The following is a 19,566-nucleotide window of genomic DNA, read 5'->3' on the forward strand; positions in this document are numbered from 1 at the left end:
ATAAAAAGGACTTGCTCACCAATATTGCGTAATGTTTCTGTGTTCATATATGCTCCTGATTCAGTATCAGCACAGAAAGAGGTACTTTGATTGACAATGCCGACTTAACATCTGTCAGCTACTAGCTGACTAGCAACAATGAGTTTGAGGAAGGAATTATTTCTGCAGCGATTTCTCGACCCCACCTGACATGAGTACTCGATATTTAAACAAGCCGGGAAACATTCATTTTGCGAAGAGTTTACGTAAGGATCGCGGGGAAAGCAAAGCGGGGAAAGATGAGGAGTGTTTATTGAAACATTTATTCAAGTAGGGAGCAAGAGCCAGGACCAGGAGTCCATGACGCCAAACCACGTAACATAATTAAAATAAACAAGCCCTCATAAAATCCTACTATTTGTCAAGACGGAAATCTTCGACGGGCTTCTAAACATTTGTCACAAAACACTTTTGTCGATCAAGTAAGGTCCGCGATTCATCAGGCAAACAGGCTGTCGAAGATGGTCGCTCCACCACCGGCTTCTACCCCGCCAGCGAAACTGGCACGGAGAATGGATCTGCAAATTGTTCCGATCAATTCTGGGTCAACGAGATCAGGTTGAGCGAGTGCTGCAGCACGAAGCACCGTGGAAACGTACCAATGAACTCGCCGCTACCAGGAGACCAGAAAGATTTGTTAGAAGTCACGGTCTTCGACGAACATGCGTGGAACGACAGATAACGCCAAAAATGACACCATCGCGTTATGCGCGCGCGCAAAGATCATTCATGATCAGAGTATAAATTTGCAGAGTACGTAGCTTTGATTCTGGATTTCACTCAATTTCGTTTCCATTCTGCCGAATGTTTTGTTTTCTTTTACCAACCATGTCTCGTCTTTTTTTTTTTTTGGACAACCAAATTTTTTACCGGTAATGATGATAATGATGATGATGATGACAGTACTGAAAAACCTGATTAACATCAGAGATACTTACAATAATATGGCGAAGTAGTTCGCTATCAGAAATCTGCTCAATAATGTCGTTTTAAATTATGGTAGCAAAACGAGACAGTCTGGTTGTGAGTTGCCGAGGATTCAACATAGCCTCGATGATTATTGGCCTGCCGCGTACCCGCGTTTAAATTCATATAACCGCGGCTCCTTGCGCCACGAATAGAGTGGGGCGCGTTATGCGCGGCGCGGCCACTCCGCGGCGCTCCCCTGATACGAGGACAGCATAACGACATTGGAGTGTGTGATTGGACTAACACGCAACTCGCGCGACTTCGCATCGCGGCCTGATATCAAGTCCCTGCTGTTATCCTAGTCGAGGGGGTCCCCGAGAACTGGCCTGCCCCACGGTTGGCTGACATATCGCGTTTATACGTCAGCTGTTCCAATTGCCGCTGGTTCGCAATCGCAGGAATCTTAAGCCTTCCAAGATTCACCTTACGTCGTACATTTATATTCTGACATTGATTTCACATCGAGACGAAAGTTTGAAGCCATAGTATACAACAACGTGTATGTAACTACAATGGAATTTTTTTTTTTTTTTTTTTAAATAATTGTAACCTAGAGTATGTATAGAAACGCAAATATAATATATAGTTATGGATTTTGCACGATCATTATATTAGACGTGAATTCGTTTGTTATTTTCCCAGCAAAATTTTTCTCGTCGCTCCAAACGATTGTCCTGCTTGAGTTGCTCCTTTGTTGCTACCGGCTTGAAGACCGATAACGCTTTCACCGGCCCTCAGCTGCTGTTCGCTGAAAATCCGCTTGTTCTCTTCCGATGGTTTCGGGCCCAGCCAAGGACCGCGCCATTCGGGGTGCTTATAGGTCTGTAAACAAAGTTTGAATAGTTACGTATCACAGGATCAATTTGCAAGCCGCAAAAACGATATTTCTGTAAATATATGCGGAATTCTCACCGTACGACCAATGGCGAAAATCGTGTTTGTAACTTGGGCAATGTTTTTGCGCTCCATCAAATCGACGGCTTGGAACAAGTCGACGTCTGGTACACCGTACTTGACGCAGGCCTTCTGGAATCTGTTATATAAAAATATAAGGAAAAGGATTAGAATAAAGATGTGACCAAAAAGTCACAAGTCTATATCGTATCAAACGTTACTCAACCTTCCCGCACACAATTAATTGTACGTCTAATATACTTATGATCAATTTTCGACATTATTATCGAAAAATAAAATCAATTATTCCAGTTTTAGAAACTGTCCAACAAACGATGAGTCGAATATTATGAATGTACAAGATCTTACAGGATATTGAAAATATTTGCAAAAAACATGTGGCATTTGTGTGAATAAAATATATAAAATCTAATTTCAGATCTAGTCAGCTACACCTCGATACAATTATCTTTATTTTCTGTAAACAAATTCGAGTCAAAAGGTTGAAAGTGAATATTGTACAAAGGTATTATTGAGAACGGAAAAAGCTCGTCAAAGACAAAGGGAGGAAACAAAGCGCGGATATCGAGCAGTAAGCTCCTTTGAACAGCTGTTCGCCTGTGCCGAACTTCGAGTTAGTGAAGCGCTTCTATTGTTTTGCCGTTAATTATCCAGCAAGAAATTCGTTAATTAACGTACACGACGAGTTAGCGTCAAAATGTCGGACGAGAAGCTGAGCTAGCGCGATCTGTGCGAACGTACCAGGGACGATTAGCTTTGGTTCGTCCGAGAAAACCAAGTTCTTCCAAATCTCTGAGGATCCGGCAATCAGAACATTCGCGACAAATGGAGGGAGGAACAACCGAGAAACTGGCGAAATATCGCGTTTTTGTGAACGAACGCATCCGCGCTACGGACGTGAGACGGTACCAGGAATGCGAACGGCTTCGCCCAGAACATGTTTTCCTGGTTACCGGCGCGTCTACCGCATATGAGCACGGAACAACATTGCAAACAGCAGAGACCTGTGTTGTACATATGTAGATATGCACAGTCTGTCAGGATATTCTCATCAGCATAATCGTCCCTCGACCCTGACCTCGCTAATATTTTATTAAACATATTTCAGAAGCTACTGTTCACGCGCAATTTAACACGATGGTATCAACTTCATTCAATTATCAACGATCCGCTCCGCAATATTTTGCATCGGATATATTAACGCGATCCATTTGTGAATCTCATGTGATATTGTACTAATTTCAGGATCTGTCGTCATAGGTTAAACTTTGAGTTCAGTTACTTACAACGTAAAATTAATTGTCACTTTCTTCTTGGTCAACTTTCTCCAATCGAAGTCTACTAGAGTACCATGAACCAGAGGTGCATGAAGCCGCGGTTTTCGTGTAGCGGGAATACTCCACAGATGTAATATATAAACAATCAAGTGGAGGATTCCGAGCAGACGTTTGCGCAGTTTTATCACTTCGCGGAGACTCCCGCGCTGCAGCCTGAGGATTTTCGCGAAGGGGCTTCCTTGGTGAACATGTTTTTCTAGTAGAAAGGGAGTAACGTGGAGTACCCACGCCGCGCATCGCGGCTTCTTACTATTATCGAAAAAAAGAGAGGGGAAAATGCCGCGAATTCTGCAATCCGAAGATACCGACGCATAAAGGTGTTCGAAAGACGCGCCACGATTGTACGAACGCAAGGTTTTCCACGATCAGATTGACGATAGTTAGTCTATTATTATGATCTCTGAATTACCGTTTCGGGAGAATCTAAGTGCCGAAATAGTTGAGAATTATTGTCATTCGAATAAATCGGTGTAATCGACCTCCTCATACGCAATTGGCTAATCAGGATCGTATAATCGTTCCGGTAAAAGCGAGATGAACCTATCTCGGAGTGGATGAGAGACGGAGTTGCGAATGAACAAAACCGAGCAATCATCTCCCGATCACGTGTTCGCTATTATTATACGCACGTGACTTATTATAGGCCATCTGCAGGCACCAACACATTCGCCTCGTTTACACGATTACCGTTATCCCGTGACTACTTATGCTACCCTGTTCGCAAACCGGGAAAGAAAGCGGCATGCGGCATTCGAAATGCCCGAACAAAAAATTGCCGACCAGCCCCGTGCCATGGGTAAAATTCCTTAGGGATAAACATGCTGTAAAGTTTGTGATTATTACTGTTATTTATTGTTGATATACATATTTTTTCATTATGCTCATTCGATCATCTGCAACAGTCAAATCTTATTGCATGAGCCATTCGGTGATAAGATAAGGGCACGATTTTTCGTTTCGTATACTTGGTTTCCGGGCATGAATTTAGTAGTATAGCAAGTATTGCACGATCTGTACACCAAAGCTACTCGGCATGCCAATCAGCCATGGTTCCGACCTAGGACTTTACTGGTGCTTGTTGATCAGGGCAGCATACGAGCCAAGAGCTCTTGTGAAGTTAAAACCAGCTCGAGATCTCTGTATCGAGTTAATATTAGACGTACAGTTTATCGCGTCTCGAAATCATTTGCGAGGTAAATTTTTCGTTGATACCTTGATTCAATACCTCGTTAGCAAATCCGAATTCACAAATGAGGATCAGTAATCGCAGGCGCGATACTGCCAAGTAGATATAGGTGTGTGTTATATTCATCTTTGACGCAGGATTGCTTCGACCACGAGACCGATCTCGAACGAGTCCGTCATGGCCATTCTCGATATCGCCTGCAAGCGAACGGTTCACGGTCGAGAAACGGCCGTGTCGCTAAACACTTTGTCGATTGCGTAAAGTCGAATTGATATCAGGGAGCCAGGAATCATTAGGAGCCGGGAATCACGCATGGACAATACAGCTTGCAGGTGAGTAGAGTAAGTACGTGTATCGATACGCAGGATTAGAGGAAACGTACCGAAATGCCCTCAACGAATAGGAAACCAGAAAGACCAGGTGCGAATAGCGAATTTCGGCCGACCGAGGCCAGGAACTAGCAAACTATGTACTTTAGAATGTACTAATAGAAAAACGAGGGGCTCACTGATTTAGGTTGTCCATGAACTTGTAGTCACCGCCGGAACTGTTGATCTTAGTTATCAATCCAGGCTGCAGCTTGTTCATCAGACGGCACAGAAGCACACCGTCCCTCAAAGCATCCTCGTAACTGATCCCTGCAACCAAACAGGAGAATATATTAATTATTTGACAGTATAATTAGCGAATTTCTTGGTTTACTTATTATAACGGCGTACAAGTATCTAAAGAAATTCACGAGCTCATTGAGAATAAATAAAAAAAATCCTTAAAACGAGATTCTGCGTTATTTCGACAATTTTTTGGAACCTAGATTTTATACACAATTCGAATTCAATCGAAACAAAATAAAAGTTGCTCTCCTTTACCCCTCACAATTGATCCGATAACTTCGGCGTGAATCATCACCAACAAGTACATGCAAAGAAAACTTTCAGCAGCAAAGAATTTCACCAGAAATATACAGTCAAAAACAGTACCACACGAATATCGTTCGGAACAAGTCACACGTTCGAAGAATGGGGGCGAAACCAAAAGCACGATAACGAAAAAGAATCCAATAGCCAGAATTTCGATTCAAATTTTTTAGGAACCACTGGCGATAGTGGAACCTGCGCGAGAACGTCGTGCACAGCGCGAATCTGGCGGGAAACGCTTTGTGATATGTAGATGGCCTTGGATGTTGAATATTTACCCGCAGGATTACAGCACGGAAGAGCGGCTAGCAGCCCGCGGCGGGTGGCGGGAAAGCAGACGACGGACGACCCGCTTCAAGTTCTGGAATCCGGGTGCGTCAAGAGGCTCGCCAAGGGGGCATCAAATTTTTTCCCGTCCGTCTTACGAAACGGAAAGCAAACGATCGGCGTACACTGAGGCGGCGACTTTAATTTTTGGGTTATAAAGCCGCGCCGGTTCGCCGGTGGCGACCGTGTCTCTTGTTTTCATTTTCATGCGCACATCTTACGCTGGGTAATTCTTTTCCCCAAGGATTGGCGACATTTTTTACGCTCTAGTTCTACCTAGACGACGAGACTCGTCTCTGAAGGCCAGGAACTCAGCCTGATCCAAGAGCTGGACGCCGTTGTAGTGTCGGCTCGAGTTTATCACCTTGTAGAACTACAGCGCCGCGTTCACTTCCTGCGCGCCGTTCCATATCTCCAGGCGTACGTGCCAACCTGATGTGTGATATATCGATTCCCAACAGCCAATTGCAATCCCACCCCCTGCCAACCGACCAATAGATCAGCGCTGGTCGCGTTCGGTGGATATATGATTCTCGCACATCAGGCGCCCATGCCGCACTCCGAGTTCCGCCGCCACTTTCAAGGACGATTCCATCCCCCCTCCGCGCTGCCGCCACTCAAGATCTCGGTCTTGAACAGGTCTCAACCTGCAAGGAATGCGCGCCATTTTCGAACGGCGAACTCATGCATTACGCCTCCAGCTAGACTACGCAGCTTTGAATACTTGGCCGGCCGATCCTCGACTGGATACACCTTGTAATCAGTTTGTAAATATATGCACCGTCTATGAATATGAAAATTGAGAGCCTACTAAGAGAGCATACGCGTGCCGGGTGTAAAGAACAGCTCGGTTGTTGGCCTGGTTGAACACCTATAACAATCTCCAGCTACGTGTTTGCCTTTATCTTCGGTAGCAAACGGAATAAAGCCGAATTGTTTAAGACAAGTCAACAAAAGACGGTGATATATATTTTTTCTGCTTTGCTTTCATGCCACCTCACCGCTTTGTTACCAGTATTTCGGGCTGCATGCGAATAAACGTCACCCTTGAGCTTTTTTGAAGTCGTACAAGTTTCCAAACTCTTCGATCATGAGCCCACCTGAATTTTAAGAATTACTTAATTTGCACGGTAGTAGTCCGCGCCGCATTGTATTACATTCACTTCCTGATTTTTAATTTATATTTATGTTCTATTACAGGATAAACTGGTATAAACTCGGTTAAAAGATCACCTGATCAAATAGTCATCCGCTGGTTTCCATATTTCACATACTATTACAATCGTACGGAAAAAAGTGATTTTGTAAGTTGTGAAAAAATTTAAGGAATTGCAAAATATAAAATCGATTAATACCCCTGAATTACTAAAGCTATTGAATTTGGTAAGATAAATGGTCTCGGTCTATGTCCCATTCCTGTTCCCGCGCCCGCTACAGATTTGCGAATTAGATTCCCAACGTTCCATACGAGCCTAGTCCTGCAAGGACGTTGAATCACGTGGTTTTGAACCACGTTGGAATTCCGGGAGACTCGATCCGCACGGTACGAAACCTACCCGAAAAACCTGTTACCCTGATAGAGAACTGGTCGAATCCCTGCTTTCTGCGATGACATACCATCGACAGTCGATCGGAACCGAGAATTAAGAGGTGGCCACTCGCCTCTGCCTCTTCGAGATATCGATTATGTTAATCGTGATTTACACTGCGCAATTCACCATTGTCGAGACTAGAACACAAACCTTAAAAATGCTCTAGATAGTATTCAGTCTAACGACAACACGGCAAACGTTCGGCAAACTCCTTCGAATATTTTCTTTTTCACGCTTTTGATTACGGACAAAAATGTTTGCAGGCAATTTTTCTTCCTCTCCTACTTCTCTTCCTCTCTCCTGCGCTGACAGTGTGGTGTGTCAATTATTATCTGGGGAAGAGCGACTTGTTCGCCCGGGGTACCAGGAGAGCATGAAGTAGTGGCAATGTGCTGAGTTCGATATTCACAATGCAATACCCCAGATCGGTCCACTATCCCTCAAAGGGGACGTACTGTTGTCCCTGGGGACGTACCCGTTGTCCCTGGGGACGCCCCCAGCCTCCGGAACTATCAGGAACGCATATCGGCGCTGGAGCAAAGCTCCGAAGGCGATGAGTCTGGTGAAAATCCATCGAAATGTCTGGGAAATTGTTTGGACCTATTACCAGGCGAATATAAAATAAGATTTTTTGCTTATCTTTAGTATGGCAAATTTGCAGTGTATGTGTACGCAGGCCGCGAAATCAGACCGTGATATTTCAGACTTCCAGTAGCGTGTCTAATGTTTACATTTTCCGTTTATTCAGGCTGTCTGTTTTCCCCGAGGAAATTGAAAACCAGAATCCGTGTCGGAAATCGATTTTTCAGAATAGATGAAAAAACATGATCACTTCGACTGGATTTCAAGATTTATTTACCTGTTTTGTATTGTCCGTATTTGAATTGTGTTTTTCGACCTATTCCTCATTTTCAGACCACTTTCTAGAAATAGAGAAATATGTATACGCATACTTCGAACTCCCTTTCAACTTTACAAGGCACCAAATTTACATCACTTATTGGTGTGACGGAAGTTCGACTTGTGTAAAAATCGAGTCCACAATAACACCGCTTCTTTGATCGGGCGACCAATCGTTGCTGATAGATTCCTGGTACGGCCAAAACAGGGTGAGATGTCGTAAAGACAAGGAGGTGACGGAAAATCGATGAGACGTATTCGCCCGACGGCTGGACCAGTTGGTGCAAGACGCAAGACCAGTGGCTAAAGATTGTTGGGTTGGCTGGTGGCCTGGTACATCCGAGACGACGCCCTGACACGGAAAATCCCGCGGTGCTCGAGGTCGACGCACCTTCTGGATTTCAGCCGAGCACACGCTGTTGATATTCATACCATCCCTGGGTGGACGCATTGTTTCTGCAGCCGATGCTATCCTGCTACGTTGACATGTCAACCTCGTCACGTTTCGACAATTTGACACGAAATCAATACTCGGTACTCGCACTTTCGATACAACGTTAGTATTTAACTTTTTAGCGCGAATAAAAAGGTCCCAAGTGCGAGTGCCCGTTTCTGTAATTTCACGATTGTCCATTGCCTCGAGAAAAATGGTTATGTAGAGCACTGTAGGAATCACTTAGAACCCAATATCGTTTCTGTAATTTTGTTTTAAGACTCAAATTTTTATCTCTGTGTAGATTAATTGTAGTGTAGAATTTCGATGCGATAATAGTATTCTTTTTTTTTTCAAGGTACCGCGAACTTGGATTTTTCTATGGTGAAAGGTGTACCAGTAGCCTCGAAAGCGAGGTCGTATCACGATGGAATGGCAGGCGGGGCGGTATTGATTAAACGTCAGTGAGTCGTCATAAAGACGTCAAAGGCACGAATATCACCAGGACAACATCCTGTGACCGAATTTACGACTTCCGAGCAACAGGTTGCCTCCCTTCTTCTTCGGCGGCTGCGCATAGCAGGGCGACCATGCCGTTCAATGTCAGAGTGAAATTTCCAATGCTTGCAAAAATTTCCCATATCGTCGAATCCATCCCTACCGGAATTATATTTTCTTTCACAATTGACAGAGAGTAACGGAAACCGAGCATTTAGGAATAAAAAAATTATCAGACCGAATATACTTACATCTGCCAGCGAATTCCTTTTTAGTCTCCATTGCAGTCTATACGCGGGATGCCCAGCATGTATGGTATATACAATATAGCTGGTTTCCACCTGTTGCTTCTAGGGTCGTAAATCTGCCCGTTAGATGCAACCCTGATAGGTTTGTCTCAGAATGACGTCAGTGACAGATTTCTGACGGACGTCTGACAACCAGAGATAGTGAGAGGTTGACGAATCAAACGTTGAGTTGGAGAAAATTATGGGAAAGGTCAAAGAGGTCAGAGGAGTTACCCTGGATCGTATCAAAGTGTTATAAACACTGCGGAACAGGTATACACACTTGCGCTACCTATACATCCTGCACCACGAAATTCATCCACCTCACCAGTATTGCTATCCTAGTATAAAACCGAGTGCCGGTGACGTCACGCGCGGCTGAAGAGTCGCGCCGATCATTGATCTGCACGTGATTGAATACACCGCAAATATTTTCCTTATTTTGAGTGATAGGAAAAAGGATGAATAGTGTTTGGAATCTAAATCGGCGAATACCTGGCTTTTTCCCGTGACGGATTGAGAGCCTCATCAACGACGGATTAAATTTAATTGAGGGTTTTTTGCTCGCTGATGTGGTTAACCAAGCGGAAATTCCGTATCAACTGCACTGTACCGCGGTAGTATTTTGTGAAAGTGGTCACTCAGAATCAGGGATCGAACCAATCTACAACAATAAGGCAGGACACGAGGTCACCACCTCGACTGGCCACTTTCAGCAAAATATTTCCTGCACACAATAAGAACACGTGGACAGTGTGTATTTTAGGAATTCTAAAGTTGGGACTTGCGTAAACTGTGTTGTGACAGCGAGAAAGACAATATAGTGTATGAGATCTATGTATCATGAAGCGTAACGTTGTACTATTGCACAATACTTAAAATGAAACGAGCGAGCCATGAACGACGTTTGTAACTTTTATCACTTTGATACTGCAAGTGTAATGTATTCATCATTCAGCCGTCAGCGAGAAATATTATTTTACAGAATATAATTATTTCTTCAAAATGTGTGTATAATAGGTTAAGGAATGGAGTTTCATCTTGGAAAATCTCAGTATAAATACATGTTTGTTCTTCGTTATACCTATTCAGTGAGCCAATGAGAACGGATATCCGGGGAATTATAAACGACAGTTTGCGCAATCAGTCTGATTGCTTGTAGCAGTTCTTCACCCACGCTCCATGCTATACCACCACTCACTACACGTGACCATAACCTGCAATTGGACGGCATGTATGCTTGTGCGTCCTTGCAGGCCCAATTTTCCATTTGTCCTGCTTATCGTACGGTTAGAATATCGTATATAAGTGTGTAATGTATCATGTATGGGCATATAAACTCATATCGGAACATGGATATCCGATTATATGATAACAGGTTTAGCAAAATTGGCGGTGAAACAAGTGAAGTCAAATGTCATTCCCCAAAATTCACCAACTGTGAATAAAATTTTCGGAATAGCCTCTGGTGCTGAAATTTGAGTAGAAAACCTTCAACACCAGATGACGGGGTTGAATTTGAATCCTTGTCCGAATGAAAGAAAACTGTGTCTAGAATTGTAGGAAAGGGAAGTAGGCAGGCATGGAAAGCGGATACGGGACTCGAGACGCGGCAAGTCATAAATCCCTCAACTGTCTGCTGGTGCCCTGGTGCGTCTGGGCGCCCTGCGCTGCTGTGACGGACAGATGACTGACATTCCCCACCAGAGGTGTCAGTAGGTGGACTTGACGAGACGGATTTTAGATCGAGATACGTTTAACCACCCTCGGGATTATTTTGAGGGTTCTTCATGGCGTTGAAAGGATCGCGTCACCCGGTGGGCACGACATTTGGCGTTATGAAACCCGCACGCACTCTGCAAGCGCGGTATTCCTGGGTATAGGATATAGTATGCATTCTCGCGTACCCTTAAACATGCGTCCCTGATAGGGTAGCGTCCCTATGACGGTAAGTGACGAACTTCTGACGGTAAATCGATAAGTCTCTTCGAACGTTGAACCGTTGAGAACCGACGAAGAACCTCGAACTTCCATGGAATATTCTCAAGTCTCGGATTGATTGGTACTAAGGAACTTCACAATGATTAGAAAAAATTTCAAGTGAGGACAACAGAGCACCCGACTCAGTTCTGATTGCTCACGATGTTCTGGTGAAGGTGAAGGTTGTCATACATCAAGGGCGTCAAATTTTCCAAAAAAAAAAAAAGAAGTATTCCTGAAATAGGTATTATAATAACTACTGATCAGCTTTGCTCGACGGAAACGAGAATATGGTATTCCATGAAATATCACAACCAGTCCAGTCTTATAAAGGTTCGTCACGGCTGTCTTTTTCGTTTACGATAACCAGCTGCACCAGCAACTTAACAGTGACGACGATCCCGGGGTTGCCTTTCAGGATCGTGTGCCCGGCATGCCGTACGAGCTTTCAGGATCAGGCACACATCGGCTCCAGGAATCCCTCCTCGTGAATACACAACGATATACGACGAGTCCAGCCAGAGTGGTTGGAGTGGTTGAAAACCGCGGGATAGTGGCGTAGGCTATTCGGTTTGGATAGGGAGGCTGGAATGCACCCTGGAAACTATTTTCCGCCATGCCAGCACCCAGCGGGTATGCGACTGCCGAGGGTAATTCGATCAAAGTAGTGTGGAATTTTCTACAAGCGAGTAACATCAAAAGGAGTCACAACCCGGCGCCCATCTCCGCGCAGAGAGCGTCCCGACTCAATCGCGCCTAGACCTAGAACACCCGCCACTACCACGGATCTAGGCGGCGCGTTCAACTCTATCCTAGCAGAAACGACCAGGCCAACAGGAGCTGCCCAGAAGAACACTTAGTTAGCGCTTATTCTATTCCTAGAAGGTGAAATGCAAACCTCAGACAGAATCTCGCCTAGGACCTTATGAGCAAATAGTGAGATCGGTTGGCTCGCATTCAGGACTTAAACTGACATAGTATCGTGAAATGAAACCTAGTTCTAGTCTCATTTTGAAAATAATCTTGAATTTTTAGAACGGAGATGAGAAGTTTATTTTTTTATTTTTTTTTTTTTTTATCAATGGCCATAGAAGTCGTAGATTTTTACTGATAAAAAACTGTTCTGCAAACTATATTTTTGTCTTTAAAAAGAGTTGTGTACGTAACTCATCAGAAAATTGTCTAGAGTTTTGCTGCACTTGTTCTGGTGTGAGAATACTTGACTTATCTATTAATTTTCAGCATACCTACTTTCCGAGAACTAAATATTTTTCGAAAATTTTCGATATTGTCATTCAGAAATTCTCTTAATAGATACATCACCGCGGAGTTGCTTTTCCCCAAGAATCAGTTCCAAATACTTGAAATTGGTAAATCAGAATCACCCTGAATAACCTGCGTATCAATAAGTGGAGAATCGTGATTGAGGCCTGGCAATAATTAACGGAATTACAATGAACTTCCTTGGATAGGTATTCTGATAAAGGGGAAACATCGCGATGCTCCAAACAGGTGCGCCTTGGTCCATAGAGGACCAGGCTGTCACTGTTGAGAGAGAGCTTTTCCGGTGCTTCGAGAAGTAGGATGTGCCTGCAGCATTGCACGGGAGTGAAGTGGGGGGTGTTAAGAGAGCGAGTGGGGGTGGTTTGTACGTTTGGCCACCTCCATCCCATCGACCGAAGCATCAGGACTTCAGTCAAACGGTAGAGGTTAGTTACGTTACGTGAGTTCCGCTGATAAGACGTCGATCAAAGGCCTCTCTGTGCCTCCCACCGCATCTTTGACACATCCGAACAAATCAACATCTTTCAACTTGTTAAGTTTCACCCCGCAGTTTACCACACTTGATATCTCTCCCAGACGGGAGAATCACCCATGCGTAACTCCGCATGTTATGCCAACTTCTTTAACGTCACGCGTTTCGAGTAATAGGGGCTCTTAAGGGGGTGATGGTCCATGGTCGATTCCGATGTTGACGTGTAGGTATATATCCAAATGTCAAGGTCCACTTACCTCAAACGCAAGCAAGGACTCAACAACTTCGTTCTAAAGGCAATTCTGAACAAAAACACTCCAAGACATTTTCATTTGACGCAGAAATAAAGAAATGGCATGAATTCTACGAATTTACTATCGCGATTTCGTAGAATTTATGCCATTTAAGATACGTCGACTTCGCTATTTGGAAATATATACGTCAACGTCGAAATCGATCAGTGCATTCTCTCAATGACATTTCATGAAAACCCATTCCACCCTTCAGACAAGGGTCCTGGCACATGTTCTGTCAATACAATTAGCACGACACCATGGAAATGGGTCGTGCTAAACATTTTCAATTACAATACCATGCATGCTCACAATGTAATCGGGATTAAATACATCGTTTTACCGCACCCGTCACTGACATCGGTACAGTGAATTAAGGTTGGAAGCACGGACCGCAAAGGATATGATTTTACTATTACATATATCCTGTAATAATGTTGTAAGATTCTTCCCATGGGTTTCCATCCATTCCATTCTTCACCTCCGTCTAATATGATGAAAAATTTTCGCATTTTCATAACGAGAATTAGATAAATAATAACGATAACAAATGAAGTAATTTTTCCTATTACATTGTAATTGCAGCACGTCGATTCACGGCGGGAAATGTTCATAGCGTCGTCTGACAAGTGACAGTACCGAGGAGCTCCATCGTTCGTGTGTTTCCCTGTCCCTCAAAGTTTACCGCGACGTGGTAAAATTATCGTTTTGACATGAAGGGAATAATAATTGTACCATTCGTGCGTAGAGTGGTGTGTGCATGTATACTATGTATGTACACACACGCACGAGGTGTAAAAAAGATACGAAATAAACAAACAGATACGCGTATCTATTGTCATTGAATCGTTGTACGTATGTACATACATAGATACGTGTATAGTTTTACACAAATACGTCGCGCGTTACGTTACGTCAGTCGCACCAAAGGATTCGCCAGCGTTGCTTGCTACATCGACGGATGACGCGCCTCTGCGATCAGGATCTCATGCCGTGAGAGGAACCACTTCCCTAGCGTACCGGCGGTCGTTAAATTTTTAAGGCCATGTGGCTGTGGGGAGCCACTCGGTAACGACCGATGACGTAAGAAAGAGCGGGTAATACCAGGATCGCAGAAACACGCAGGGATGCCTCACCCACCCCTCTGAACGGGGCGGTGAAGATCGATGACATCCTTGTATTAAGATGTGTGTATCCGTGTGTGTACGCAATGCACGGAGATTTGCCTCTCGCAGAAAGATATTTTATATTATTCAAACGACCCGGAGTTAAATAAGGCAAGTGTACCAGTTATTGACTCTTGTATTTTCTAAAGTTATAAATCGAAGGCACAATTTGTGAATTTCTCGATTACTAAAACCAATTGCTAGAGGGTTAGACACTACAAATTTATTTTTTGATAATTTGTGAACTAAAGACCAAACAGATACAACCAAAAACGGTCAGTGATTGGGACTGGGTCAATAACTGGTACACTTATCTTACTCTTGAAATCTGATGACGTCACTCAGTTATTTCGCGAAATCATTTTAAAGCTTTTGAAATCCGGTAAATATTTTTTTATAAAATTTGTGAGTTGAAATTTCCTCAAATCTATTATCTTTATTTGAAATCTCTTAAATATTTTAAATCACATGAAATGTTTTTTTCGTTTCATTTTAAACTGAATCAATCTAAATTGTATAATGTGTCTGTAAACGAATTGGAACAATTGTTTCAACTCTTCTTTTAAACTAGAGTCTTTTTCGCAGGGCTAGTTTGTTTATGGTTTAATATACATTAAAATATCCGGTGATCTAAAGGTTAACAAGCCTCTGCACATAAAAACCATATACAGCGGGACGAATTACAGCTATATTGAAACATTTTTGAAAACTTTTAGAGATTACGTTAAACTAAATATCTGGACAATGAATTATTCTCCGAAAGAAAATATCAATTCGAATCTAATGCGCTACTTTTCGTGTGCAATAAATTTCCGAAATATAAAACTTATTTACAATTATAAGCAAATTTATATCGAGCTATTTTCGAAATGAATTGGTCTGACAACGTATTCGTAAAACCAATATTTGAATAATTATGTATTATATACACGAGAAACTTTATTGTTATTAAATAATTTCGACACACTAAATCATCGTTTCCATGTAAACAATTTGGGAAAATAATATTAATGTGACCACACAAAGTACGATTTTTATCACGATTCGATTCGTCACTGATTGTGAGTCAAATCTTATCTTGTAAGTGGGTAGCACTTAAACTCCGTAAAAATATCCAATGATCAACTGTAGTTAATTAAAAACAAGCTAAAAATGATATTCAAAGATTGGACTAATTATTTCCGGAATTTATTCGTTGTCACTATCAGTCTCTCGTTAAACAGCACATTATGTATTCTATTCTGGCATTTTTAAATGCCCAAAGCTAAACACGCCGGCATGGGACGGTGAGATAAATTACAAGTTCCGCGCTAGTTCTGTTCCCCTGTTCCTTTCCTGTCTATTACGGTCACTTCCGCTCGTTATTATACGGTATAATTAATTGCCGCGTAAGGTTACGTGAACTATAATAGAACGGTTCGATCATTGAACTAATCTATGGAAAAACACGTTTTTTAAAATAAGCGTTATCTATACACATACATACCAGCGGGAAATCTTTCACCGACAACTCTCTCAATCCATTGCTGAGCCTCGGCTTCTTGGTCAGCCTCTCGCTTTCCAGCTACCTGTAAAAAATATCTATACAGTATTTACAATCAATAATGTATGCGCCGGAATTTTTAGATCAACACAAATTTAGTTTTGACTAAAGTATAGTAATATCGATCGCGCACATACTCGGCTTTTCGCGGCATTAGCTCGACACAGGCAGCATGTACCGAACTCCCGTGTACTACAGTAAAGTTAAATAATTTTTTATTTTTAACTTCGTTTCCACGAAATACGCCGCTAACTTCGTCGCTTACATCACTGCCGCTACAACGTAATAGCACGATACGCCTGTCCATTTTTCTCAACATTCCTCGCACAACGCCACCAATCCTCATCATCGACGTAACAACAGAAGTAAGCCGTGGTTTTTCGAAGATCTAGATAATCATGTTATGGCTGGTCCATCCCCCAGCATTTTCATACCCTAAAATCAACCTTAATGAATATTACGTTTGAATGCAATTATCAGTTTCCGCAGAAACTTTCAAAAATTGCCTTAGCCGATGGTATTTCACATCGTCATGGCGGGGTATTGGTAAAAGTTTTCAACTAGCAATAATCGCACCTCGGTAGAACCTCATTGGTTACGATATCGCCACTGCGCAAAGCTAAAGAGGGTACTGATGAGACGGGTAGCGTTGAAGTCGTGGACGAACTTTCGCCGCGGGAAATTCGTGAACCGTGTCGCATCTAGCGGCGCTGCCGTCAACTACTCCGGCAAATGCCGAGCGCCGATAAGTCTGCTTTTATGTATACCTATACACAGTATATAGCTATCTATATACGCAAGCCTTCCTGGGCTGACGATGAGAACGGTCAATAGCGGCGCTCGACTGGCACTCTTCATTCACGGCATGATCAATCGGTAACACGAAGTGCCGAATGATTCTAGCAATTTACTATTTGTATTAGTAGCCTGAAAAAATGAATGGTACTTTTAATATTGCGAAACGGCAGGTGTAGCAGATGAAAAGGGATTTCCCGCTCACATTTAGCCGAATTAATTTCAAATGAATTTATTCGAATTAACCCACGTGGTATAGCGATTGTTTTTTATTTCAATCTCGAATGGTACTATTATTATCCTACGCAAAGGTTGGAAAAGAATGAATTTTCGCTTTGCCAATAAACTCATCACGCATGCTGTGAAAACTCTAGCATCGATTATACGTTATACGTGTGTGAATTATTTTGCGCTAGGTTATAGCACGTATAACGTCAATCGTAGGCGGCCGACTTTTGGCAGCTGGTGGCAGGCCGATTCGGTTTTTCTACAAAACTACGAAATTAAGTGCCGTGCGCATCGTGCCGCGTACAATTTGCACCTCATACCGATCACCGGTGTATTAAAAAATGAAAATTTTTCCCGTGCAAATACTAAAACACTGAATTTCCTTCAGATGCTCGGTTGATAAAAAAAAAAATGAACCAATCGTTTTCAACGAACTGATTGAAAGCTGATATTTATGAAAATTGAACATACTACACGCTTGATCTATATACATATAAGTTTTACAAAAAAAATCATGCAATCAAGTCAGTCCCTCAATAAAAAAAAAAAAAAAAAAAAAAAAAAAAAATCCTCGAGAATTTGGCTTTATATCAGCTGAAACTTATGTGATTTGTAAATTTTTAATGCATCGAGAAAACGTTGTTTAATTGAATTTAATCCGATAACACTTCATCCGTATCTTTCCAACTTTCGGCTCACGGTTGTTTCGACTTAACCATGCGACATCCTAATTAATAACTGGCGTTAGATCTCGGAGAATAGCTCTTGAATAGAACGTGCGTGAAATTTTGCGAAAATGTGGAGGTGGTCAATTAGAGACCTCGTGAGATGGGACGGTTTCTGATTGACAAAATCTATAATAGTCGGTGGCCTCATCTTTCCGAATGGCCACCGTCCAGAACCAACCGACGTAAACTTATCGGTGCTTGCATCTGACCTCTTGTCGTCCGACTCCTTGGCGTCTCAGACATCTCTTTCCCTCTCGCTCTCTCTCTCTCTCGATATACGCACCCAAATTACGAGTTGGTGCCGACACGAAGCGACCAGCCCTATACATTTCTCTCCTAAACTGAATCCCGAGTCTGCAACTCTTTCAAAATACGCCCACTTGTTGTTGCGGGCATCTCTTATAAGCCGAACTTCGAAAGCTGATCTCAATTTCGCCGGCATTGACAGAAGCCATTAGTTATATGGCTAGAGGGTCTGCTGGAAATCCGTGAAAGATCGAAAACGAATGGAACGAAAGCAAAGAAACAACTTCTGAGATATTTATACCCGAAAAATATTGCAGCTAGCTTTTCGAGTGGAAATCTACTGCGAAGATGTCTGTTAAACACTACCGATTACGAAATTTATTATGTATATCCCTAAATTTCATAAAAATTTTATAATTTTTCATCAAGAAAGGTCTTGAAGATACGAAAATTTTCAAACTCGTCCATGAGGTTAACTCAAGAATGTCGTTGATGAATATAGTGACATCCTCCCTCTTTCTATGTATACATGCTTCCTTCTTGGCCTTTGCACGTAACGATGCGAACGTTGTTTCATAGAGTTTGCCGCATGCTATTTTAGCCCTCTTACAAACATCACTCTGTAGCTAATTTTGCTATAGGTTTTAACTTTTACCAGAAGCCAGCGCAGACTGAATGACTCTATTTTCGAACAGACTATTTTGAACAAAATATAATGAATTGTTGTACATCATATTGCTCTATACAGCAATAATTATCCTCTTCCTCGTTATTTTTGTTTCTTCGTTTTCTCGCGAAAAATTAATTACCGTAGCTTAATATTCAGATTCTGTTCTCGTAATTGCTAATTTGGCTATATTCATCACACCGACCAGAACCCAACAGATAATTGCATAATATTACAATTACAAACACCGAACGAGAATAGAAATGTAAGACTGAAATCCGTTTGTATATCTATACACTGTCTGCAGTGGTTACAATGTGTGCAAAAACGAGAGCAATGGACTCCAAGTATTCACACATATATGTTATAGATATACTGCACGTGAATACCTAAAGCATTTTCCGGTTAGGTATACACATTATCATCCATTTTCTGCAGAATCGCCTTAATTTAGACGTAGAATTAGAGTTTGGTATTAAAAATAATGACATAAAAAAATAGTAATTAAATTTTTCCAAAAAAGAATTGTATAGTATCAATCGTTTCTAAAAATTTTTTTCGTTTTCACACATTTCTTTAATTGTAAGACCTACGAATGCCGGATACTTTTTCAAAAAATTGGTCGATCGTTTTTCAAAACCGCTTAAACATTACTTTGACGAGTTTATCTCAGTTAGGTTTCATTGTGCGAAATTCAGAAATCGATTCGAGCATTTCAACATAAAATTCGAGGACTATGAGGTACTCCAGATTGATTTCAATCA

At 42.2% G+C, this 19,566-nt stretch overlaps 1 protein-coding gene and 1 non-coding gene across 2 annotated transcripts in view; both read right to left on the minus strand.

The window, feature by feature from the left end:
• Positions 1 to 1,570: 1,570 nt before the first annotated feature.
• LOC124407892 (muscle-specific protein 20-like) overlaps positions 1,571 to 19,566 on the minus strand; it is a 29,294-nt gene continuing 11,298 nt past the window's right edge. The window contains exons 2-5 of the mRNA XM_046884474.1: positions 16,082 to 16,163; positions 4,955 to 5,084; positions 1,921 to 2,041; positions 1,571 to 1,830 (exon numbers count right to left, since the gene is read on the minus strand). Of these exons, the coding sequence (XP_046740430.1) occupies positions 1,639 to 1,830; positions 1,921 to 2,041; positions 4,955 to 5,084; positions 16,082 to 16,163 (525 nt within the window). The 3' untranslated portion in view covers positions 1,571 to 1,638. The remainder of the gene's footprint in view (positions 1,831 to 1,920; positions 2,042 to 4,954; positions 5,085 to 16,081; positions 16,164 to 19,566) is intronic.
• On the minus strand, positions 16,619 to 16,759 carry LOC124408391. The gene has a single exon (XR_006929419.1). It is a non-coding gene; the product is annotated as a U4 spliceosomal RNA (small nuclear RNA).

This window comes from Diprion similis, chromosome 7 (assembly GCF_021155765.1).
Source record: "Diprion similis isolate iyDipSimi1 chromosome 7, iyDipSimi1.1, whole genome shotgun sequence".
NCBI classification, from domain to species: Eukaryota; Metazoa; Arthropoda; class Insecta; order Hymenoptera; family Diprionidae; genus Diprion; species Diprion similis.